At 48.3% G+C, this 25,000-nt stretch overlaps 3 protein-coding genes across 2 annotated transcripts in view; 2 read left to right on the forward strand and 1 right to left on the reverse strand.

The window, feature by feature from the left end:
• six4a (SIX homeobox 4a) overlaps positions 1–1,297 on the reverse strand; it is a gene marked incomplete at both ends in the record, with an annotated part of 5,906 nt that extends 4,609 nt beyond the window's left edge. Inside the window, one exon of the mRNA XM_080541066.1 lies at positions 561–1,297. Within this exon, the coding sequence (XP_080397192.1) occupies positions 561–1,297 (737 nt within the window). The remainder of the gene's footprint in view (positions 1–560) is intronic.
• Positions 1–25,000, forward strand: part of LOC308166724 (homeobox protein SIX6) — a gene marked incomplete at both ends in the record, with an annotated part of 165,212 nt that overhangs the window by 45,308 nt on the left and 94,904 nt on the right.
• mnat1 (MNAT1 component of CDK activating kinase) overlaps positions 2,422–25,000 on the forward strand; it is a gene marked incomplete at both ends in the record, with an annotated part of 34,317 nt that continues 11,738 nt past the window's right edge. Inside the window, 6 exons of the mRNA XM_080546991.1 lie at positions 2,422–2,510; positions 10,794–10,946; positions 11,694–11,767; positions 16,370–16,473; positions 16,694–16,834; positions 19,333–19,461. Of these exons, the coding sequence (XP_080403117.1) occupies positions 2,422–2,510; positions 10,794–10,946; positions 11,694–11,767; positions 16,370–16,473; positions 16,694–16,834; positions 19,333–19,461 (690 nt within the window). The remainder of the gene's footprint in view (positions 2,511–10,793; positions 10,947–11,693; positions 11,768–16,369; positions 16,474–16,693; positions 16,835–19,332; positions 19,462–25,000) is intronic.

Raw genomic sequence — 25,000 nt, forward strand, 5'->3', positions numbered from 1 at the left:
AGGAACTGTATTTAATTAATCTATGAATGTAGGTAGATATATAATTACTATTATTATAATTTTTTAAATCTGTAAAGCAATGTATAAGCTTTGTAAAAGAGGATTTGTGGAGTGTTTAAAATGTTTGTCATTGTTTGTGTTGCTGTGCTTTACGTGTCAGTCCTAACACCCGAACGAACACACGCAAAGGAAACCCGACCTGAATGGCAACAGCCTCATATTTCAAAACATCGGCAACGTGCTCGTGTTAGTACCTGATACACTTTAGGAAAGATAACTTTTTAGGAATTATCTAACGTTAATGATTAACGCTGTGAAGTCGCACACCAAAGCCAGCTCGATTATCACGCAACACAGAGAGGCAGCAGTGTGCAGCTAAAGCCCCGGTATAGTGACAGCGCACACAAGCGTCCTTGCTAGCAATCATTGTTCAAAAAAGACTTCTAGCCTAATAACTTATAAATATACAATTACGCAAGTTTGCCATTGGCATCGAAGCTCATTATACAGTGTTTTCTTCTTTCTTTCGTTCTTTCGTCCTTTCTTTCTTTCAGTCTCACCTTTTTGATTGCGCTTCGGACGGGTTCCTGTCCCTCTGCCTCCTGTTTTTGAACCAGTTGCTGACCTGAGTCAAGGACAGTCCTGTGATTTTGGCGAGGTTTCTCTTCTCAGCGGGAGAGGGGTACCTATTGTGCTTGTACAGATCCTTCAGCGCGTTCCGGGACCTCTCTTTGAAGCAATACACTGTCTCCTCCCCGTCCCAGATAGTCCGTGGCAGAGGGTACTTTCTCCGCAGGCGATATTTATCCACTGCGCCCAGGGGTCTCCCCCGCGCTTTCTCCGCCTCGGTGTACCGCGCCTTGTACCACAGGTCCTGCAGAGACGGGTGGTTGGACGGACTGAAGCTGTGGTTCTCCAGAATACTATACAGCTCCTGGTACCGAGCCTGGTGGAAGGCGACGAGGGCTTGGGCTTTCAGGATGCTTTCGTTGCCACGTAGAAGGTCACTCTGCGGTAGGGACCATAAAAACCTCGCCAGCCGGTCCACATTGCCTCCCTGCTGCAGAGCCTCGCAGACGCACGCGACCTGCTCCGGGGAGAATGCCAGCGAGGAGCTCGCGCTCACCAGGAGTTCCGTGTGGCCCGCGTCAGTGTGCGGAGCTGCTATGCGCTCCATAGACAACTCGGCGGTGTCCAGCGCAGCCAGAAGCTTGATGCACTCCCGCTTGTCCGTCTTCACATTTTCCTTCTTGATGTCATTTGCAGTTGTGACTCCTTCTCCTGAGGAAGAAGACATTTTTCAAGCCTTTCCTGGTAAGTCACTCCTCCCTGGGTTTTTCGGCAAGCCTTCAGCCGATCAGGTTACCCCCCCCTCGCCATGCGAACGCGATCGGGTGTCTGGCAGCTCTCTGTAAGTGGATAGCTCTCCTCTTTCCTCTTTCGCTCCAACGTGACTTTTACTCTGCGGGAACTGTGGCGAGGAAAGGGGCACTGGGGTCTGTCTGCAGGAGAGCAACGCGATTGGCCGCGAGAGCCTCCGCCAGGGAGGAGCAACTTCGATTCAGAGACGAAATGTTTAGTTCCTAGATGTCAATCAAACATGGCGCACGGTATTTTCAGCCTCTACTTACCTGTACAAGGTGAACGCGCTGTGGCGTTCTGGGAAGCGGGATGTCCTTTTTGTCAGCATTATGGCTCAGCTTATGAATTTTTAGTTTGACGTGCCCTATATGCCAGAGCGGAAAGAAAATAGCCTACTTGAAATGAAATGCAGTAGCCTATCTCGGAGCTTACATTATGCATGCAATCACATTTTCAATGAATATAGGCTACTCAAAAGCAACCTGATATTATGATGAGAGGTGAAATATTTAAGTCCAATTATGATTTAAGTTAGGTTAATTAACAGGCAATGCTTTAATGAAAAAAACAATATCATAAGATAATGACAGGCATAATGAATGAACTGGTCTTTGTAAGCATGAATATAACATGTTTTTGTTGATCATGCTACTTTTTATTTTTTATTTAAAAAACAACAACTTTATTTCCTCATTTAGTTCCTTTGAAATAGTTTGTTCCATCATTTTAATTACGTTTTTCTCAGTGTGCACTGGTCTGAGTGTACATTAACTTCCTAATTCGAAGTGTTTGCCTGATCCTTATAATCTTTAATTTGAGGATAGTTTGATGATGATTGAACACAATTAAATAGGATAATTCGTTAATAATTATGAGTAGCCTATAATGAGTTCGGTATACTTTGGTGCGTAAGAGGAACTAGTAACTAGGAACTATTATCTTACCACTGAAGTCCTCTCCGGAACTGTTTTACTGTGACACAGGAAAACCACTTGTGAGCTGTTAAGAAACAGACAGCCTAGCTAACGTGTGCTTGTTGACAGTCTGTGTTGTGCAGATATGGATGACCAAGGCTGTCCGAGATGCAAGACAACGAAGTACAGGAACCCATCTCTGAAGCTGATGGTGAATGTCTGCGGACACACGCTGTGAGTATATAGTTATATAGTTAATGACCATCCTACCCAGTGTCGCACCAGCTAGTTGGTGAACAACAGTTGTCACTTCTTATCTAGCTGGTGTTAGTTTTTGTTATTATTAGGCTTATTTCGTTCATACGAGTGAATTGCCAAGTTGCAGGTGAACCTCCAAGACACTAATAGGAAATAAATGATGTGTGTCGGAGACAGAATGACTGGCAGGTCGTTGTATGTGATGAGGATGTTTGTACACGCCAGTAATGCAGCATGACGTCTACATCACATGTGCCAGCTGGTCATATAACTTTATAACACACACTAAGGTTGAAAGCAGACAAATAGTAGTTGTACTGGTTTGACTTGTGTCTCTCTCTCTCTCTCTCTCTCTCTCTCTCTCTCTCTCTCTCTCTCTCTCTCTCTCTGTCTCTCTGTGTCTCTCTCTCTGTGTCTCTCTCTCTCTCTCTCTCTCTCTCTCTCTCTCTCTCTCTCTCTCTCTCTCTCTCTCTCTCTGTGTGTGTGTGTCTCTAGGTAGACTAAGGCTATACACAGGGTTATAATTGGACTGAAGCAAAGAGACAATCATAGTTTTTGTGACATTCAGAGATTGTCAAGAGAAAATGATGTAGCCTAGACATTCATCAACACAGTTTGTTTTCAGCTCTCTGTAACCTAAACTTCCTCCCTGGTCATGGGCTACACATTATAGAATGTAGAATGAGAAGAATTTGCCATTTAGCAGACGCTTTTAACCCAAAGTGATTTACAATTACGAATTACAGGGACATTCCCCCCCCTGGAGTAACTGAGGGCTAAGTGCCTTACTCAAGGGCAGACTAATGGTTGTTCCCAGGTGGGATTTGAACTCATGACCTTCTGATCACCAGTCCAACTCACTATCCACTAGACCAGTGTTTCTCAACCCTCTCCTCGGGGCGCCCCAGCCGCACCACATATTTGATCTGTTCCACCACCAGCTCACCTGATTCCACTAATCAAGTACAAAGCAATTATGGTTTGTACTTGATTAGTTGAATCAGGTGAGCTGGTGGTGGATCAGATCAAATATGTGGAGCGGCTGGGGCGCCCCGAGGAGAGGGTTGAGAAACACTGCACTAGACCACCACTACCCACATACATTGTATGCATACGTTGCCATGATGATATCAATATCGGAGCCTACTGTACCTGAAATCTATTTAAACGTGTTAAACTCTGGTTGAAAACTCTGCCTGACTTCCCAGACTCCTTTGGGCCCAAAAAAACGTTGGATGCAATGAACGTGTCCCTATTCTGAATGCGTGCCCTTCTCACAGCGAAGGGGACAGGCTCGTTTTATGGCTATCACACTCTGATAGTGGAACGTGAGGAAAATGCAAGTGTGTGCAGGACTCAGGAGTGTGTATAAATCCAACCCTGCATGTTTATTGACCGCACCATCAAGAAGTGGCCATGCTTTGTCATCAGGTCAGCGTACTCATAACTCAGAGAGACTCTGCCAGGACGCGGGGGACAGGTCACACAGCAGAGAAAATTAAAATAATTTTGCAATGAAGCAATTTGGTTGGGACGCCCTCCCTCGCTAGCTCAGGTCATCTTGTCTGTTGTTCTGTCGTTGTGTTTACCAGATCATCTGGGTGCTGCTAGGAAACCACAACCTCCACACGCTGTCTTTCACTGTCCCTCGCTGCAGGTCACGTAGCTAGTGTGTCTTGGTCTGTCTGCCTGTCTGTTTGTCTGGCTGTTGTCTGTCTGTCTGTGTGTCTGTCAGGCTGTCTGCCTGGCTGTCTGCCTGGCTGTCTGTTTGGCTGTCTGGCTGTCTGTGTGTCTGACTGTCTGTCTGCCTGCCTGGCGGTCTAGCTGTTTGGCTGTCTGGCTGTCTGGCTGGCTGGCTGTCTGTCTGTCTGTCTGGCTGGCTGTGTTGGTCAGAACAACAAGCCTAGCCTCAGTAGCCTGGTTTGTATTTCAATGTTTGCTAGGAGGAGGTTGTGTTCACTGTTGACACACACACAGTTGATGAACGTAACACTGGCAACATTGTTTCTAGAGGAAATCATTATTATTATTATTATTATTATTTGTTTTTAATGCGTTTATTGGGATAGAGGCAGTAGAGGTTGACAGGAAGGACGGGTGAGAGAGAGGAGGGATGACAGGAAGGATGGGTGAGAGAGAGAGGAGGGATGACAGGAAGGATGTGTGAGAGAGAGGAGGGATGACAGGAATGATGTGTGAGAGAGAGGAGGGATGACAGGAAGGATGGGTGTGAGAGAGAGAGAGAGGAGGGATGACAGGAAGGATGTGTGAGAGAGAGGAGGGATGACAGGAAGGATGTGTGAGAGAGAGGAGGGATGACAGGAAGGATGTGTGAGAGAGAGGAGGGATGACGTGCAGGATATATCGAAGGTCTGAATCGAACCAGGAAACTTACGACAATCTATTAGCATTAGTGTGCTGAAATCATTATTATTAATCCCATTGTCCATCCACCTGACATGTGTCTGTCTGTGTTGGTCTGTTGGTCTGTTTGTCTGTGTGTCTGTGTGTGTTGGTCTGTTTGTCTGTCTGTCTGTTTGTTTGTCTCTGTGTGTTGGTTGGTCTGTTTGTCTGTCTGTCTGTCTGTTTGTCTATGTGTGTTGGTCAGGCTGTGGCCAGATAAGTTGTGTGTTAGTGTAGAGTCTTGCTGACAGCTGACAGCAGCACAGTGAAGCCGTCCTGCCCTGCCCTGCCCTGCGCACTGCAACATGGACCAGCTCCACCTCCCCCTCCAGCTCCAGTCTAAATTTAAACCCCCCAGCAGCTCAGTGTCCCGGTCGTCTGTGAAGCCCTCCTGTTATTTATGACCTGAGCGCTGTGACGCACCACCTGACAGGCCTGTGTCCTTTGGCATTTGGTTTGCGGGCGCAATGACACCGATGGCGGTGGTCCAGGGGGAGCTGTGGGTGGGGTGGGTGAGTAGAGAGACAGGATGATATTGGGTGGGTGGGGACAGGTGTTGTTCTGTCCTGGTTTGGTGGGGGTCAGGTGTTGGGTGTCGCAGGCAGGAAGGGAGGGGCGTCACAGCTGGTTAGCAGCAGTGTGACCATGACCAGGTGACCAGGTGACATCTGCACATAGGGTGCTCCTTGTCTGGACCCACAAGGGGGGGGGGTCCAGGGCTGCTGTGTGGGCAGGGGGGTCCAGGGCTGCTGTGGGGGGGTCTGGAGCACACAGAGGGCTTCATGGGAGAGGAACAGGTGATCTAGACCGCCCCCCCCCCCCCCCTGTATGTGGCTGTGTTGTTCCTGCCTTCTCTAGCATGGAAGAGGGAGGGAGGGAGGGAAGGAGGGATGGAGAGATGGATGGAGGGATGGATGGAGGGAGGGATGGAGGCAGGGATGGAGGGAGGAAAGTAGAGAGGGATGGAGGGAGGGATGGAGGCTGGGAAGGAGGGAGGAAAGTAGGGAGGAAAGTAGGGAGAGATGGAGGGAGGGAAGGAAGGAGGGAGGGAGGAATGGGGGAAGAAGGGATGGAGGGAGGGAGGGAGGTATGGAAGGAGGCAATGTCACAGGGTGTGGCAATGTCACAGCAATTTCAATATTGATTCCACTGTAGTACAACTGGTTCCTCTGTACTACAATCACTTTATCACTATCAAATTACTTTTATTATTACTTATTTTACTTTACTCTATTGTGATTTATTGTGTATCAATATGTTTACTCTTGTGTACTGGTCTTGTACATTGGGATGTAATAAAACAAAGCGATTCTGAGGGAGGGAGTGTGTGTGTGTGTGTGTGTGAGAGAGAGAGGGGGGGGGGTTGGCCTACTCTTTGCTGAGCTAGGCCTTGTTTACCTCCCTCCTGACCTGCTGACAGCTGCAGATGGGAGAGATATGAGCCTGGAGCTCTAAGCAGGACAGGTGAGAGAGTAAGGGGGGAGGCGGAGGAGGGGGGAGAAGGAGGAGGGAGGGGAGGTGCAGAGAGTCTGTGTGGAGTCACTCACTCACCACCGCTGCAGTAAGAACAGCCTCGGGAGAGGGAGAGAGAGAGAGAGAGAGACAGACGGCGAGCTTTTTGAAAATAATTGTCAATGTGTGTGTAATGGACCTCCATTACTGTACGTCCTCTCTCTCTCTGTCTCTCTCTCTTTCTCTCTCTCTCTCTCTCTCTCTCTCTCTCTCTGTCTCCCTCTCTCTGTCTCTCTCTCTCTCCCTCCCTCTCTCTCCCTCCCCCTCTCCCCCTCCCTTCCTCTCCTGGTCCGTCAGGAGAGAACAGGCACCATCAGAGAGAGCGTCTAATGTCGAGGTTGCGCCCTCCTGACAGACTCCCCCTTCCTCCCTCCCTCCCTCCCCCCCTCCCTCCAGTCAGAGAGAGTCTTCACCTCTCCACTCCCCAGAATTACAGGATTTCCCCCGTGGAGGGGTGGCGGCGCTGTGTGGTCCGTTTATAGGGCAGGGGGGCCAAGCTACACCCCGCTCCTGGCCTTGTGTGATGAATGGGACTCTTTGTGGGCCTGTAGAGACAAGCCGCCAACCCCCCCCCAAACTCCCCTCTTCCACCTCCATATGGTCAGGCCTATACATCTCCTGTAGCCTGGGGCCACAGTGAACATCTGTCCCTTCTGGAGTGCACTTGATCAGGAGAGGGGGGTGGTCGCCTCGTACGGAGGCTAATTTCCAAAGTTTCCAATGGGTTTTCCATATATATTGATCAGAAAGTTTCCCAATCTTACGGGGATTTTGCGACCCTACTGGAGACCAACCAACCAGAGATAAGTGTTGTTGGATTGTTGTTTTTGCCAAGTTTTATAAGTTTGTGTCCTCCCTTCTGTTAACGTTGGATTATCAGAAGACTGAACTAGCGTGGAAGTGGAAGGTGTGTTGGTGGTGTTGACAGTGTTTTGGCAGGTCTGTCTTGTTTGACCCATATCTCCCAGGCTGTTATATATAAACAGGGAAAATCCCTAGCTCTGCACTTTTCCTCCACACACACACAACCGCTTCTTCTTTAGTGTTTTAATCCTGCTGATGAGGTGAAAAAAGGTTTGGCTTGACTACGTCCCTTGTCGAAGTCGTTTCTAATAAGAGACTTCAATTTCTGTTCGCTTGACAATAAAACTAGATTCAGCTTTATTTGAGTCTTGCAGACAGTACCAGACAACGAAATGTAGTAGCGTTAGAAATTATATTAGCTCAGGGCAATAGTCATCATCATAGGACTTCAGAAACATGTTGAACATTTCAAACTAGAAAAAATAAAAGAATTAGCCAGCTTTTCACTTAATTCCAGCACATTGGAGGGAAAAAAGCAAGCAAGCAGCATTTTGGTGTTAGCATCCAGTTAGCGTTAGAAATGATACAGCTCAGGGCATTAGTCATAGGTATTCAGAACAACAAACTGTTGAACATTTCAAAACTAGAAAAATAACAGAATTGGCCTCAGCTTCTCACTTAGCCTAATTTCAGCACATTGGCACAAAAAACACAGACAGCAAGGAGCATTTTGACAACATCTGTCTGGTTAAAACAAACAACAGCAGTACCAGACAACGAAACGCAGTAGCATTAGAAATGATATAGCTCAGGGCATTAGTCACAGACTTCAGAAACAACAAACTGTTGAACGTTTCAAACTTAGGAAAGAATTAGCCTGCTTTTCACTTAATTTCAGCAAATTGGTGGGGGGGAAGCAAGCAAGCAGCATTTTGGCTATCAAACTGCAGTAGCCAAAACCAGATCTTGACATTTGGAAACCAGATGTCGGTGTTCTGCTTCTGAAGGTGGGTGAGAGAGAGCAGGAAGCCCACTCTAGGTGGATTCCTGTGGAATAAAGCTCCACAGAGACTTAATTAAAAGAGTGGACTGTGCAAACGTTTATCCAGTCCCCCCCCTCCCGCCCAGCCCCCTGCCCCCCCAGCCTCCTTAGGGAAGATTTAAGGCCAGCTCCTATTGTCTTCAGGGTCCCCCCCCGCCCCTCCTCGCTGGGGTGTGATTGATGGGTAAACGCCTACCTGCTTAAAGGTGTGACTGATGGCTAAACGCTCAGGACAGCCCCACAGGTGGGTCCCCAGGCGGTCGTCATGGTGACGCGTGTTGTTATTATGACGGCGTACGGGATAGGTTGACCGTCCGTCCCTGTTTTTGGAATGTCTCAGGGTGATTCTCTCAGTGGCTGCGTTCGTAAATTCACTCTGAGCGAGCCGGAGCGCACACTGCTTTGGTTCCTGGGTTCGACGTCATAAAGGGGACCTGAAGTAATTGTGATTGGACAAGATAGAAGAGGGCATTCCATGAGTTGCTGATCATTGATCAGATTTCCAGAGTGAATTTACGAATGCAGCCAGCCGCCTCAGTGAGTGAAAGAAGAACTAAAACCAGACAAATATAGAAAGAATGCCTCAACTCAGACGATTGGATCGGACAGGCCTATCAAACGGCTGCTTCTGCGGTCTATCATCCTGCTTCTCTGAACATCCCGTCGGCCGTATTACATTAAGGACTGTTTAGTCTCGGCCCTGTGTGTTTTGATCTTGTCGATATTAGCCTAGCCGCTGAACCAACTGTCAAGGTCATTTGAAAATGATTAAGAATCCTGAGGTAAAAAAAAGGAAAAAGAAAGAAAGATGTTGAAAGAGACTCCGGGAGGGTTTCCTCTGAGGGTTACTTTGAGATCGGTTTGGAATTTGAAATAGTTTAGTGATGAGAGAGGCTGTGGGGAGGCTGAGAGAGGCTCTGTGAGGCTGTGGGGAGGCTGAGAGAGGCTGTGTGAGGCTGTGTGAGGCTGAGAGAGGCTCTGTGAGGCTGTGGGGAGGCTGAGAGAGGCTCTGTGAGGCTGTGGGGAGGCTGAGAGAGGCTGTGTGAGGCTGAGAGAGGCTTTGTGAGGCTGTGGGGAGGCTGAGAGAGGCTATGTGAGGCTGTGGGGAGGCTGAGAGAGGCTGTGTGAGGCTGTGTGAGGCTGAGAGAGGCTGTGTGAGGCTGTGGGGAGGCTGAGAGAGGCTATGTGAGGCTGTGGGGAGGCTGAGAGAGGCTGTGGGGAGGCTGAGAGAGGCTGTGTGAGGCTGTGGGTGCACTTACTGTTACTGGGGTTTGTCATTTGTATTGTGTGCAACGTGGCACCGCTCACTGAGGCTCTTTTTGAAACTGTAGGCCGACTGACTTGAAAAAAAATAAAAGAAGAATAATTCTGTCTACAGTTTTTCCACTGTAGAGTAGACACACACACTCTACGGCAGGGGTGTCAGATCTGTGTGTGTGTGTGTGTCTGTGCGAGTGTGTGTGTGCCTGTGTGTCTGTGTGTGTGTGTCTGTGCGCACGCCTGTGTGTGTGTGTGTGTGTGTGTGTGTGTGTGCACGTGCACGCCTGTGTGTGTGTGCCTGTGAGTGTGTGTGAGTGTGTGTGTGTGTGTGTGTGTGTGTGTGTGTGTGTGTGTGTGTGACCAACATTCCATTCATAATTCCAGCCCTCTAAAATATGCTGTTATTGAAAAAACTACTTAACTAGAAGCTTCTATGACCTGCCAGGCATGATGACTGGCTGCAGACACGGAGCCGCGATGAATCAAACAAATGCTAAACTGTGGGGAGAGAGATGTAGAACTATGTCCAGTGGCCTACACACACACACACACACACACACACACACACACACACACACACACACACACACACACACACAGACACAGACACAGACACATACACACACCCACACCTACACACACATACAGACAGACAGAGACACACACACACACACGCACCCACATACACACCCACACACAGACACACACAGACAGACACACACACACACTCACACATACATACCCACACACACACGAGCACACACACATACACATCATTGATTTTGACATGCCTGCTCCTTAGATTCGGGTCTCCCCAGTACAGCTACGATTCTCGTGTGTGTGTGTGTGTGTGTGTGAGTGTGTGAGTGTGTGTGTGTGTGTGTGTGTGCGTGTGTGCGTGTGTGCGTGTGCGTGCGTGGGCAGGCAGGCAGGCAGGCAGGCCACTGGCTATAATTCTACATCACACAGACAGACAGACAGGCACGCACGCACACCTGCCCCCCTCCCACCTCAGGTGTGAGAGCTGTGTGGACATGCTATTAACCCTGCTCACTCCCCAGGTGTGAGAGCTGTGTAGACATGCTGTTAACCCTGCCCTCCCCCCCCTCACTCCCCAGGTGTGAGCTGTGTGGACATGCTGTTAACCCCTGCCCCCCACCCCCCCCTCCCTCCCCAGGTGTGAGAGCTGTGTGGACATGCTGTTAACCCCTGCCCCCCACCCCCCCCTCCCTCCCCAGGTGTGAGAGCTGTGTGGACATGCTGTTCGTGCGCGGCTCAGGTAACTGCGTGCAGTGTGACACCCCCCTGAGGAAGAGCAACTTCCGCGTGCAGCTGTTTGAAGACCCGGCGGTCGACAAGGAGGTGGAGATACGCAAGAAGGTGCTAAAGATGTGAGTGATGGGTCGGGGGGGGGGGGCCCGGGGCGGGGGTTCTGGGGCGGGGGTTCTGGGTATGGGGGGTGTTTTTGGGGATTGTGTGTGTCTGCGTGTGTGTCTGTCTGTTAGTGTGTCTGTGTGTGTGGGCATTGGGGAGAGAGGGGTGTATTTTTGGGCATGGGGGAGGGGAGGAGGGGGGTGTGTTTCTGGGTATGGGGGGAGGAGAGGGGAGGGAGGGTTGTGTTTTTGGGCATGGGGAGGAGGGGTGTGTTTTTGGGCATATGGTGTGTGTGTGTCTTTTTAGGCAGGGGGAGGGGCTTGGTGTGTGTTTTTGGGTATGGGGGGGGGGGGGTGTTTGTGTTTGTGTGTTTGTGTTTGTGGTCAGCCCGCCCCTCCCTCTTCTTAAGCCACCTTTGTCTCGCTCATTAAGATGTTTGTTTTGTAGACAGAAGACCCAGCCCCGGTGTGTGTGTGTGTGGGGGCGCGGGGGGGGGTAGGAAGGCTCTGTCCTTGGCCATACGTTTACCTTCCAGCTCCTCCTATTGTCTACGCCCCCCCCCTCCTCTCCTCTCCTCTCCTCTCTTCTCTTCTCCTCTGTCTTTTCTCAGCCCTTGTTATTCAAACATAATGCACTGGGCCTTACTATCAGGCCCATAATGCACTGGGCCATACTATTAGGCCTAATGCTTTTCTAAGTGGAATTTAAACTCTAACCCTTTATTCCCTTCTCCCCCCCCCCCCCCCTCTCCTCCTCTGTCACAGATACAACAAGAGAGACTTTGACTTCCCCAGCCTGGCTACATACAACGACTATCTGGAGAGGGTGGAGGAGATCGGTAAGAGAGGGATAGAGGGGTGGGGTGGATGGAGGGATGGAGGGAGAGGTGGATAAAGGGAGGAGGGGTGGAGGGAGGCGGGAGGGGAGGGAGGGGGGAATGGAAAGATGGAGGGAGGAGGAATGGAAGGGTGGAGGAGATCGAGAAGAGAGGGATCAGGGCTCGACATTAAGGCTTGTCCGCTTGTCCGGGACAAGTACATTTTATGTTTGGACAAGTGGACTTCCTCCTGCAGTTGTCCGATGGACAAGTCAAAACAAAAAACCAAATCAATATGTATTAATATCTGCAAACATTAATTCCTCCTTCCGATCTGAATAGTAAAAAAAAATAGCAAGCAAAGCGATGCCGCGCCTCATTCTGGCTATTTCAGTCTCTCGTAGTTCGTTATCGTCATAGTTCGTAAATTCGCCCAGAGCGCCAGAGCGCACACTGCGTTCAACGTCATAAAGAGACCAAGTAATTTGATTGGACAAAAGGCATTCCATGAGTGCTGATCAGATTCCAGAGCGAGTTTACGAACGCAGCCATAGTGTTGTGGGTCTCCTGTCACTAGTGCCATTCACGTGAACATGCGCATATTCGCTTCTTCTCAATGCCGCTTATTTTCATGTCGTTCGATGCAATCGTATATTTTAGGTTTGAAGTTTTAAGACCAGCACATCGCAATACGAACTTCAGAATGACACTAATGATAGATTTCTCAATTTGAATATAGGATACTATCCAAAGGCTAGCAAATAAGATTGCTTTCATTGGGGAGGGACTGTAGTTACAAACATTTTTTGTAAATATTCCTAGATATTCATCCCTTTTGTGGCCAATCTTAATCTAAAAGGGTTAGGGTTAGGGTAATCACTGATTACCCCTACGTTTTTAAATAATTACAAAATATTGTTTAATGAATACATTTGAAAATTAAGGATGCATCATTATCAAATCAATAGTAGTCAAATGTGTTATTTGCATACACATACACTCACTGGCCACTTCATTAGGCACACCTTGGGGTTGGACCCCCTCTTTTGCCTTCAGAACTGCCTTAATTCTTCGTGGCATAGATTCAACAAGGTGCTGGAAACATTCCTCAGAGATTTTGGTCCATATTGACACTATAATATCACGCAACAGCCCGTCTGGCACCAACAACCATGCCAGGTTCAAAGTCACTTAAATCACCTTTATTTCCCATTCTGATGCTGGTTTGAACTTCAGCAGATCGTCTTGACCATGTCTACATGCCTAAATGCATTGAGTTGCTGCCACATGATTGGCTGATTAGGTATTTGCGTTAACAAGCAGTTGAAAAGGTGTACCTAATGAAGTGGCCGGTGAGCGTATAATATATTATTATTCATATTATTGCTTTTTCAAAATCTTTGGATTTGGACAAGTAACTTGAGCTCGAGGGCAAGTAAAAGATAAGTTCACTTGTCCGAAGGACAAGTACCTGAAAAAGCTTAATGTCAAGCCCTGCGGGATGGAGTGACGGAGGGATGGAGGGACAGAGGAAGGGAGGTAGTGATGGAGGGACAGAGGGATAGAGCAATGGTGGGAGGGGTGGATGGGGGATGAGAGATAGAGGGAGGGAGGGAAGGAGGGATGGACGGCCTCAGTGCATTGATCTCTCCCTGGCCTTGCCTCCGGGCGGTGATGTAGTGCAGGAGGGGCTGCCAGTCAGGGTGAAGTCTCTCTGCCAACCCAGAGACCTGTCAGATGGTGCCAGCCCCCCTCCCCCCCAACCCAGAGACCTGTCAGATGGTGCCAGCCCCCCCCCCCCCCCAACCCAGAGACCTGTCAGATGGTGCCAGGCAGCTCTGAGGCCCCCCCCCCAGACCAGAGCCATGCCCCCCCACATTAACATCTCAGAGCTGTGCTGTATTACGATTAGACGTTGTCAATCACCTCAGGTACTTTTTAGGTGCATCGGATAGAGTCAGGGACAAAGATATTGGCACTTCTGTCAGATAATGCAGCACTTCTCCCAGAGAATTGTTGCAATTACAAATGCGTTGGTATTCTCACGTGTTTTATTTCTTTTGTTTGGATTTTAACAACACAAAAAAGCCAAATCTGATCATTCCACACAGAACTCACAAAAAATGGACTGGACAAAATGATTGGCACCTTTTCAAAATTGTAAGTAATAATGGTATTTCAAGCATGTAATGATCCTTTAATTTGTATTTAAACTGACCTGTGGCAAGTTACAGGTTCTGGCAATATAGAAATCACACTTGCAGCCAGTTAAAATGGAGAAAAGTTGACTCAACCTTTGTGTTGTGTGTGTGTGTGTGTGTGTGTGTGTGTGTGTGTGTGTGTGTGTGTGTGTGTGTGTGTGTGTGTGTGTGTGTGTGTACCACACTGAGCATGGAGGAAAGAAAGAAGAGCAAAGAATTGTCTGAGGATTTGAGAACCAAAATTGCATAAAAAAAGAATTAAAGAAAAGAAAAACATGGACAATCTCAAGGCTACAAGTCCATCTCCAGAGATGTTCATGTTCATGTTCCTGTCTCCACTATGCACAACATCATCATCAAGATGTTTACAGCCCATGGCACTGTCACTAACCTCCCTGGACGTGGGCGGAAGAGAAACATTGATGAAAGATTGCAACGAAGGATTGTTTGAATGATGAATAAAAAACCTTGATCAACTGCCAAACAGATTCAAGCTGACCTGCAGACACAGGGTACAGTGTTGCACTATCTGTCCCATCTGAATGAAATGGGACGCGATGGTAGGAGACCCAGGAGGACCCCACTGCTGACACAGCATGAGTAGAGTTTGCCAAAACGTACCTGGGGAAGCCAAAATCATTCTGGGAGAACGTCCTGTGGACAGATGAGACCAAAATAGAGCTTTTTGGTAAAGCACATCATTCTACTGTTTACAGAAAACGAAATGAGGCCTTCAAAGAAAACAACAAGGTCCCTCCAGTCAAAACATGGTGGAGGTTCACAGATGTTTTGGGGTTGCTTTGCTGCTTCTGGCACCGGATGCCTTGACTGCATGGCATCATGAAATCGGAAGACTACCAAAGAATTTTGGGGTGCAATGTAGGGCCCAGTGTCAGAAAGTTGGGTGTCCGTCAGAGGTCATGGGTCTTCCAGCAAGACAATGACCCAAAGCACACTTCAAAAAGCACCTGGAAATGGTTTAAGACAAAGCACTGGAGAGTTCTGAAGCGGCCAGATCTAAATCCCCTAGAACACCTGTGGAGCGATCTCAAAACAGCAATTTAGAGAAGGCACCCTTTAAATGTGAGTGACCAGGAGCAGTTGGCAAAAAAAAGGTGATCCAAAATTCCAGTAGAGGTGGAAGAAACTAATTCATGATGATTACAGGAAGTGATTGATTTCAGTTACCTTTTTCCCAAAGGGTGTGCTACCAAATGTTAAGCCAATAATTGTGTCCAGAGTTCTATGTGGAATGATATCAGGTTAGGCTTTTTTTCCTCTGCTTTTCTGTGTTGTTCCAATGCAAACTAAATAAATAAACATGTGAATACCAAAGCATTTGTAATTGCAACAATTCTCTGGGAGATGTGGTGCTTTCATTATCTGACAGAAGTGCAGGGTGCCAATATTTTTGTCCATGACTGTACTTAGCTTGTTTAGTTATTTAGATGCACCTTATTCATCAGCTTGGCTTTTCTCCCATTGAAGCCCGTTCCTTCCACTTAAATCAAGGATATATGTGACACAGTCTGATCAGTTGGTCCGCATGTCGACAACCACAAAATTCTGACTTTTCTTTTGAAACACGGAACTACGTTTCAAAGTTGTTGAGAATCACAACACAAACTCGCTAGTCAAGCCAAAATACTGCAACACAATGGATTCGGTGAGTAATCTCACATTTGTCGAAAGAAAAGTCTGATCATTACATCAGATCCCGACATGAGGACCTAAGCATTAGAACGTGACATATATTAGGGCAATGTTGCCCCTTTTTTTGGATGAGTCATTTATAAAACCCCACTGTTGAACATTATTTCAATCCACTGGGAACGTTTTCCTGTTCCTCTCATGACACTCCACTTGGTTTCACTACACTAGTATGACTGCCTAGCCAACAGGAAGGGACCTCTGACTGCCTAGCCAATAGGAAGGGACCTCGGCCTGCCTAGCCAAGAGGAAGGGGCCTCTGCCTAGCCAATAGGAAAGGACCTCTGCCTGCTTAGCCAATAGGAAGGGGCCTCTGCCTAGCCAATAGGAAAGGACCTCTGCCTAGCCAATAGGAAAGGACCTCTGATGTTCAGTAGACCCGCCTCCTGTCAATCACAACTCTGCACAAGCTGCACATTTGTCAGGAAATAACTCCCAATATGATTAAAAACAGAGCAGAGCATTTTATTTGGAAACTAAAAAACAGGCCCATTTTACATCACGGTTGGCTGAGTATTTAAGAGCTGAATTTTGAGTGTTATGGATTTTCTTTGGAATGATTCTAACAGTGAGAACATCTACATGTACCATCAATGCATGTCAACCAAACCCACCTGTCTGAGCCAGGGCACCACAGTACCACAGGCCAGGATACCACCGTGAATACTAGTGTCAGACAATTGTGTGTGTGTGTGTGTGTGTGTGTGTGCAGTCTCTAACCTGACCCACAACGTGGACGTGGATGGTACCAAGCAGAGCATGGACCAGTACCAGAGGGAGAACCGTGACATCATCCAGAAGAACCGGGCCAAGCTGGTACCGTACCGCCAGACCCACACACCCTCACCCAGCAGATCCATGCTCTCTGTCAACCCAGCAGCTTGATTGATAGGACTAAATAATTGTTCTAGGATTTCTCTCACCCCTTTCTTTTTGCTTGTCATCTCTCCCTCTCCCTTTCTCTCACTCTCTCGCCCCCTCCTCCCTCCTCTCCTCTGTCCCCCTCCCTACCCCCCCCCCCCCCCCCCCCCCCCAGGGCAGGGAGCAGGAGGAGCTGGAGGAGTTGTTGCTGTTGGAGCAGCAGGGTACAGAGCAGCGCAGACTGGACCTGCTGCAGGATGAGCAGAGACAACTACAGGCCCGCAGGAGGAACAAACAGAACCTCCTAGACGAGCTGGTACACACACACACACACACACAGACAGACACACACACAGACACACACACACACACAGACACACACACACACACACACACACACACACACACACACACACAGAGAGAGAGACATGCACACACACCACACAGAGAGACACGCAAAACACACACACACCACACAAAGAGAGAGACACACACACACACACACACACAGAGATGCACAAGCACGCACACAGAGAGACACGCACACACACACACACACACAGAGACACACGCACCACATACACATAGACACACACACACACACACTCACACACCGCACACACAACACACACAGAGAGACGCACACACACACACACACACACATTGCCACATAGCGTAACAGGCCAACTAGAGCAAAAAGCAAAAGAGAACAATCAAGTAAATATCCAGTTGCAATCCAAAGGGGAGGAACACACACACACACACACACACTGACAGGGATCATTAAGAGCTTATTACAACTCCTCCTTGAAGCCTCTCTGCAGCATTGTTAGCATAGTTAGCTAGCAGCTCCATTGTGTTAAGCTGCAGCTCTCTGGAAGTGATTGTTCCTGCTTATCTGCATGGTGAAGAGCCATTACAGATAACAGGTTAAGCTGTGTGTGTGTGTGTGTGTGTGTGTGTGTGTGCCCGTGTGTCTCTCTGTGTGTGTCTGTCTGTGTGTCTCTGTGTGTGTGTGTGTCTCTGTGTGTGTGTGTCTCTCGGTGTCTGTGTGTGTATGTTTGTGTTTGTCTCTCTCTCTCTCTGTGTGTGTGTGTGTGTGTGTGTGTCTCTGTGTGGTGTTTGCGTGCGTGTCTCTCTGCGTGAGTGTGTCTCTCTGTGTGTGTGTCTGTGTGGTTTGTGTGTGTGTGTGTGTGTGTGTGTTTAAGCAAGGCCTTGTCAGCTGGGAGCTGATTCACCCCCAGGACTCTGCTGTGTTCTGCCATTAAGACATTTCTGAGGCCAGGGGGCACACACACACACACACACACACTCACACAGTGCTACTCTGCATGACATAAACCATCATTTATCAACCATCGAGTAGGTAGTTGGCTGTGGCTCAGCCCTCCCTCCTCCCTCTCTCCCTCCTTCCCTCCTCCTCCTCAGCCGGTAGAACCGGCGTCTAATGATCGACAAGGTCAGCAGCTCGGCGGTTCGAACCCCGGCTGGCCACTTGTCGATGTGTCCTTGAGCAAGGCACTGAACGCCTAACTGCTCCTGGGTCGCCTTCTATGATCCCTGACCCCTGACCTAGAGCATAAATACATCTGGTTGAACTCTGCAGTGACAGAGGTTGAACCTTCTTCTTTAAGTGTGTGGTAGCAGCCATCTTTAGGTGTGTCTTGTCTTGTCCCCCCCCCCTCCACCCTCCACCCCAAAACCCCTCCTGCTCCCTCCTCTGGGGACAGCAGTGTGCAGGGGGGGGGGCTGGTGTTTCTCAGAGCTCCCAGCCTATCTGGCAACGCTCCACCAGCCTATCTGGCAACGCTCCACCAGAGAGAAATTGAAATGTCTGACCTTCGTTTAATGGAGGTGAAGACGGCGCGCGGTGCACTTGAAGAGCCACCACGCAGCGACCACGCCGCTGCTGTTAACATGGCCGGCATCAATAATCTGATAGCTTAGCCTCCGAGTCCTTCATCTGCTCACTGCACGGTGGTAGAGAGACCTGTGTGACTGATTAACACTAGAACACCACATCACCAACTGTCAAATCTTATTTCAAATTTGAAAGTGACAGTTAAATCTAAGTGACAGTTAACACTAGAACAGCCGTACCTTTTTTACCTACTATAAGAGCCGCCTCGGGGGTGATGACCATACACTGTCTTTACAATGGGAAGCTGCTACTTACACACAACGACCACTAGTTGGCCGTCTTGTAAATTATCCTGCCTCCTACACAGAAAAAACAGCAAAATAGCTTTATACTAGCTTATCCTGATTATTTTTAATTTTTTAATTTTTTATTTAACCTTTATTTAACCAGATAAGTCAATTGAGAACCAATTCTCATTTACAATGACGATCTGGCCAATTGGCAGAACAGAGGCAAGTCTATACACAAAACACAACACAGTATATACGATATAGAACACAACCCAATATATACAATATAAAACATGAATGCCTGTGAATCACATGATGTGATTTTGAAAATGTAAGGATACTGGGTGGTAGAACGCACATATCTAGGAAAAGTCATGAAAGGAAGGTCCTGAAATTTGATCTAGTGCAAAGATATACAATAGTCTTTACTCACATTGCTGTTCTAGTGTTAAACTAGATTTTCCTGTACACGCCACATATATATATATATACATACACACATACGTACAGTACGTACAGTACCAGTCAAAAGTTTGGTCATTCAATTGAATGGGAAAGTGTGTCCAAACCTTTGACTGGTACTGTTTATAGAGAACATTCACAAACATATGTTGTTGTTTTTTGTGTTTTTTTCATGTGTGTCATTGTGGTGTCCCTCCCCAGGAGCGCTCCCATGTCCCCGCCACCATCCTGCTGGCCCAGCATAAGGACCGAGCCGCCCAGCTGGAGACCCAGATAGAGAAGCAGAGGCAGGTGGTCAAGCCAGCGCTGTTCTCCACCGGCATCCTCATTGTGAGTAGCTGCTACACACACACACACACACACACACCAGAAATGCACTGCCTGTACATGCTGGCTTAAAGATGTACGGCATAGTTAGCATACAAACAGCAGCCGCGCAGATTCCCTCACACAGACCTGCTACATGTCCAGTTATACACCCTGGGTCAGGCTAGGCTAACAGGAACACTAGCCTCCATGTTACCTGGTAATGCAGGAACGCTAGCGTATCATGCATTGTCAGCACAGTAATAATAATACTACTAATAATAAACTTTATTTTGTAGCACTTTTCAAAACACAGTTACAAGATCAAATAGTACACACGGACAGGATAAAAAAACACATAAACATTATTAAAACATAGGGACATAAGACCTGATTAAAACCAAGTGTATAATAAAAACAAGTGAAATAGCATCCACGCGGTGTACAGTTTAGCTCAACAACGCTAACCGTGTATACGTTAGCATAGTGTTGGGTCAGTTTAGATTAGCCTCATGCTAATGCTAATGTTTAGGCTAATGCTAGTGTTAATGCTAACACTAATGTTTAGGCTAATGCTAGTAGTGTTTAGACTAATGCTAGTGTTAATGCTAATGCTAATGTTAATGCTAATGTTCATGCTAAAGCTCGGGAGCCCCTGGAGAAGGGGGAGGTCGTTGTGTGTTGGTTCCCTGGCGGTGGTGCTCTCCTCTGTGGGAACGAGCCCCCATCCCTTAGCCCTGTCATCACCTTCCTCCAGCGGCCTAGAAAAACGCCATGCGGGATCTGGCCCCGCCCCCTCTCCCCCCCCCCCTCCCCTCTGTTCAGCTGTCTGTCACGGTTGTGTTCAGGTAGTCTGTGAAAAGGCCTTCCATTTTGGCAAACGGGCTCTGTGTTTTCACTCTGCCTTATCTCATCACAGTAAAATGAAAATAAACAATGTCATCACACACACACACACACACACACACACACTCTTCCAACCCCTATGAGAGAGAGAGGGGGGGGTGGGGTTGTCCTTCCCAGAGTGCAACAGTGTGTGGGAGAAATTTCTCATCCACATTTTCGTTTCCTTCTAGTTCTCTCCATACAAACTCTCACACAAACAGTATCCATCCCCAGGAAGACTAGCTACTGTCATGGCATTAGCTAATGCGGATCCTAATAAACAAACAAACAAACATCCATACTATACCATATTCGTCATTTGGCTTCCAGAGTTTAGCGTAGTTTAGTGAAGTATAGTTTAGCGTAGTGTAGTCTAGTTCATTGTAGTTTAGCGTAGGGTAGGGTTGTGGTTTAGGGTAGTTTAGTTTAGTGTAGTGTAGTTTAGCGTAGTCTAGTTTAGAGTAGTTTAGTGTAGTTTAAGCAGGACATGTTATATTCATTTAAACCCAAGGAAGACATGATCAACCCCCCCCCCCCCCCTTCAACCAACAATGGAAAAAGAGCTGGTTCAGTAGAGCTGGCGTCAGACGAGGATGTGGTCCTCTCTCCTTAACTGATTTGATATGCAGCATGAAGTAGAAAGTTGCTGATGGAGAGAGAGAGAGAGAAAGAGAGAGAGGGAGAAAGAAACGAGTGTAGGATGGTGTTGGTCTTGGCTCTGACCATGGCAGTTTTTCCTCTCATTTCTCCCCCCCTCCCTCTCTCTTTCTCTCCTGATCCCCCTCCCTCTCTTCCCAACGCCCTCTCACTCTCTCCTCATCGCCCTCTCTTTCTCTCTCTCCTCATCTCTCTCTCTCTCCTCACCTCCTTTCTCTCTCTCCTCATCTCTCTGGCCTCAAGGTTTCCTCTCACTTCTCCCCCTCTCTCCTCACCCCCCTCTCTTTCTCTATCTCCTCATCGCCCTTTCTCTCTCTCCTCATCCCTCTCTCTCTCTCCCCTCCTCATCCCTCTGTCCCCGGGGGTGGGTGTAGAGAGTGGTTGGCGCGGGGCGTCTGGGCGGGCTGTGAGAGAGGTTTCAGCTGGGGGGGGGGGGGGGTGGAGGAAGGGTGAGGGTGGGGAAGGGGGATGGAGAAGGACGTGTGGTTTTGGATTTCCTTCACCCCCAGAGGTCCAGAAGACTAACTGCTGTTTGAGTTGGTGGGGTTTCAAGGCCCGGCGGTCGACTGCTGCAGGGAAAGCTGCTTTTATTTATTTGTCTGTTAGTTTGCGGCTCTCCTATCTGGATGACGGGACTTCAACAGCAGAAGTGCCCCGCGGTGTCCTGGGGTTAGCTGTCGTTATAGAGAAGAGGAGGGGGGGGGGAAGGGAGGGAGGGGAGGGGAGGGAGGGGAGAGGAGAGGAGAGGAGAGGAGAGGAGAGGAGAGGAGGGGAGGGGAGGGGAGAGGAGGCTCCAACTAAGTCAACAAGAACCTCACATGTTAGAGTTGGAGAGGAGAGTGGAGGAGGAGAGGAGGGGAGGAGAGGAGAGGAGGGGAGAGGAGGGGAGGAAAGAGGACATGAGACAAGGAGGGGAGGGAAGGGAAGGAGAGGAGGCAGGAGGAGAGGAGAGGAGAAGGGAGATGAGAGGAGAGGAGAGGCTCCAACTAAGTCAACAAGAACCTCAGAAGGAGAGGAGAGGGATGGAAAGGAGATGGGAGAGGAGAAGAGGGGAGGGGAGAGGACAGGAGAGAAGAGGAGAGGAGAGGACAAGAGAGGAGAGGACAGGAGAGGACAAGAGAGGAGATGAGGACAGGAGAGGACAAGAGAGGAGATGAGGCTCCAACTAAGTCAACAAGAACCTCAGAAGAAGTCAGATGTTCCTTAGGTTCCTCTCTCCTTCTCAGCGACATTCTCCATTGTGGTGTAGGAGGAACGTTCTAGGGTGTTACTCTCTCTCTTCTGAATGGCCATACCAGATGGTGTGTGTGAGAGAGAGAGAGAGATCAAGGGAGGAGAGAAATAGAGAGAGTGAAGGAGGTGAAAGGTGAACCGGCTTCAACAGCACCACATTACCAAGGGCCTAGCGTGGTCTGAGGGAGTTGGAGAGAGGCAGGGATTCAGCGCTTACATAACCCCCCCCCCCCCCGACCATGCGTCCCCCCCACCGGCGTCCCCCCCCCCCCCCCCCCCCCCCCCAGGCCAAGGTGAGCTGTCACCGGGGGGGAGATATATCGGCCTGTTTGTGAGCCGTCTAGGCGGGGGAACGTGAACAGCCTGCAGCCCGAGGGGATACCACCTACACCACCCCTCTCCCCCCCCCCCCCCCCCCCACCACCTCCCCTCCTCCTCCTCCATCCCCCCTCCCCCTTACTGCAGCTGGGCTTTTTATAACGTGTGAGCTAATGCAGAATGGAGTTGGTGAGTGTTGCTGTGTGTGTGTGTGTGTGTGTGTGTGTGTGTGTGTGTGTGTACGTGTGTGTGTACATGTGTGTGTGTACGTGTCTCAGGGGTGTGTGTATGTCTCAGGCGTGTGTGTGTGTCAGGGGTGTGTGTGTGTGTGCGTATGTCTCAGACGTGTGTGTGTGTGTGTCAGGTGTGCGTGTGCATGTGCGTGTGGACATAAAAGAAGAGAGAGAATCCCAGATTCTGTCTCGGTAGGATAGCTCTCAGTCTTGGTGTCCCAACGTGAGGGGGTCTGGAGGGATAGAGGGATCCTGTAGGGGAAGTTACCCAGGGTGCATTGGTGATCTGGAGGGTGGAGGGTGGAGGGTGGAGGGTGGATAGAGGGATCCTACAGTACAGAGCTGTAGACCGTTAAATAGACATACATTTGTGCATTTGTGACAATTTGCCCCATCTGCGGGAGTTACATTACAAGTCACATTGGATTATCAACAAATAAGAACACAACTAATTCATTTTGAATATTATCACATTATAATTTCAAATTCCATTTCATTAAATAACTCAAAATTAAAACAATCATGCCTAGAGAATCTGGCAAATTATGCCTTTGAATCAAAACATTAACGTTGGCAGAGCACACATTAATTAAGTGGCATGACCACTTTACTTTAAACTTTGAAATCGAACGTTCACTGGCGTGCAAGTAGATCCACAATAATTGATGGAATTGGAATGTAATGTATTACTTTTGCCGCTTTTCCACTACAGTTTATTATACGGTTTATTATCCTTTTTCCACTGCCAAAAGTACCCGTGCCATTTCTGGTACCCGTACTACTAAAATAGTTCTTGTTCGCGATGGGTAGCGAAAGGTACCAAAGGTACTTTTTTGCCAGGCTGCGTGTGACGTGTGACGCTGCACACCGTTGATTGGTCAATGGAAATCGTCATCCCATGTTCATAGATTTCTTCACTAACCGCCATCTTTAAATACCACAACAGATTTCGCTCTCGGAAAATGTCACTTACTGTTTCTGTAATAACTTATTAATAAAGATTAGAAACATTATGCTAACCATCGTATTATCTTAGTTTAATGTCATTTCAATGCATCATAGAACTTTTATTACAACAAGCATAACAAAAAAATCGCTATTATGGCGATGTCCTGTGCCTATGCTTGTTCCTCAGTCCAATGGAGGAAGCATGATACTCGCGAGTTCATCTCGCTTTTCCCCCCGTTAATGTATTAAACAATCTAAGCAATCTAATCAGAGCAGTTGTTATTATGTAATATTATTGATGGATGTGCCATTTTTGATGGAGAGCAGTGAGCGGATGACTGGATGTGAGCATGTATTTGACTAATGCCGATAGATTGTCTTGCTCCGAAACCCGAGCTGCCGGTGCAGACAGGATTGTTCCTTCAAACTACCGTAATTCATGAACTATATGCCCAATCTAAAAAGTTCAAACAGTTTCTGAAAGCAGAGAAGTTGCACTTTTTGAACAGTTGAACTTTTCTTGCTTATTACGGTAGTTCACCAACAAAAAACGTGTCAGGAGAAATAAAAATAGAATCGGGGCTTTAACACATGTCTAGTCTACTAGAACTGAAAGCGGCAAGTAACAGGCACTTAACCTTACATGTTGTAAGGCTGATCTGTTCACGATAGTGCTGCATTTTGACATAATTCTTATCGCATTTCCCCCCGCTGATCTGTATAGCGGGGGGAATCTTATGACATGTAACTCCTCCTACAGTCCCGGGTCTTTCCTGTATAGTGGAAAACGTCTCGTACCCAGAACTGTTCAAAAGCGTGCTGAGGCGAGCCGTGCCGTGCCGACCCGGGCAGTGTAGTGGAAAAGCGCCATTTGTAGTGTTTTAGTAGACAGACACACGCACCTGCGCACCGTCATATTTTGACAAGTAACTTCAGCTCTTGGACAAGTAAAAGATAAGTTCACCTGAAAAAGCCTAATGTCAAGCCCTGGTGGAGGGATCCTGTACTGGAGGGAGCCAGGGAGCTAGGCAGATGTATGGAGGACCAGGGAGCTAGGCAGATGTATGGAGGACCAGGGAGCTAGGCAGATGTATGGAGGACCAGGGAGCTAGCCAGATGTATGGAGGACCAGGGAGCTAGGCAGATGTATGGAGGATCAGGGAGCTAGCCAGATGTATGGAGGATCGGGATGACTGGAAGCACCGATGGAGGGCTCGTCCGAGGACGATCTAGTAGTGTACTGGATGGTGGATTTATAGAGGGATAGAGGGATAGAGGGATCCTGTACT

The sequence above is a fragment of the Nansenia antarctica genome (assembly GCF_963989245.1).
Source record: "Nansenia antarctica genome assembly, chromosome: 1".
Lineage (NCBI taxonomy): Eukaryota > Metazoa > Chordata > Actinopteri > Argentiniformes > Microstomatidae > Nansenia > Nansenia antarctica.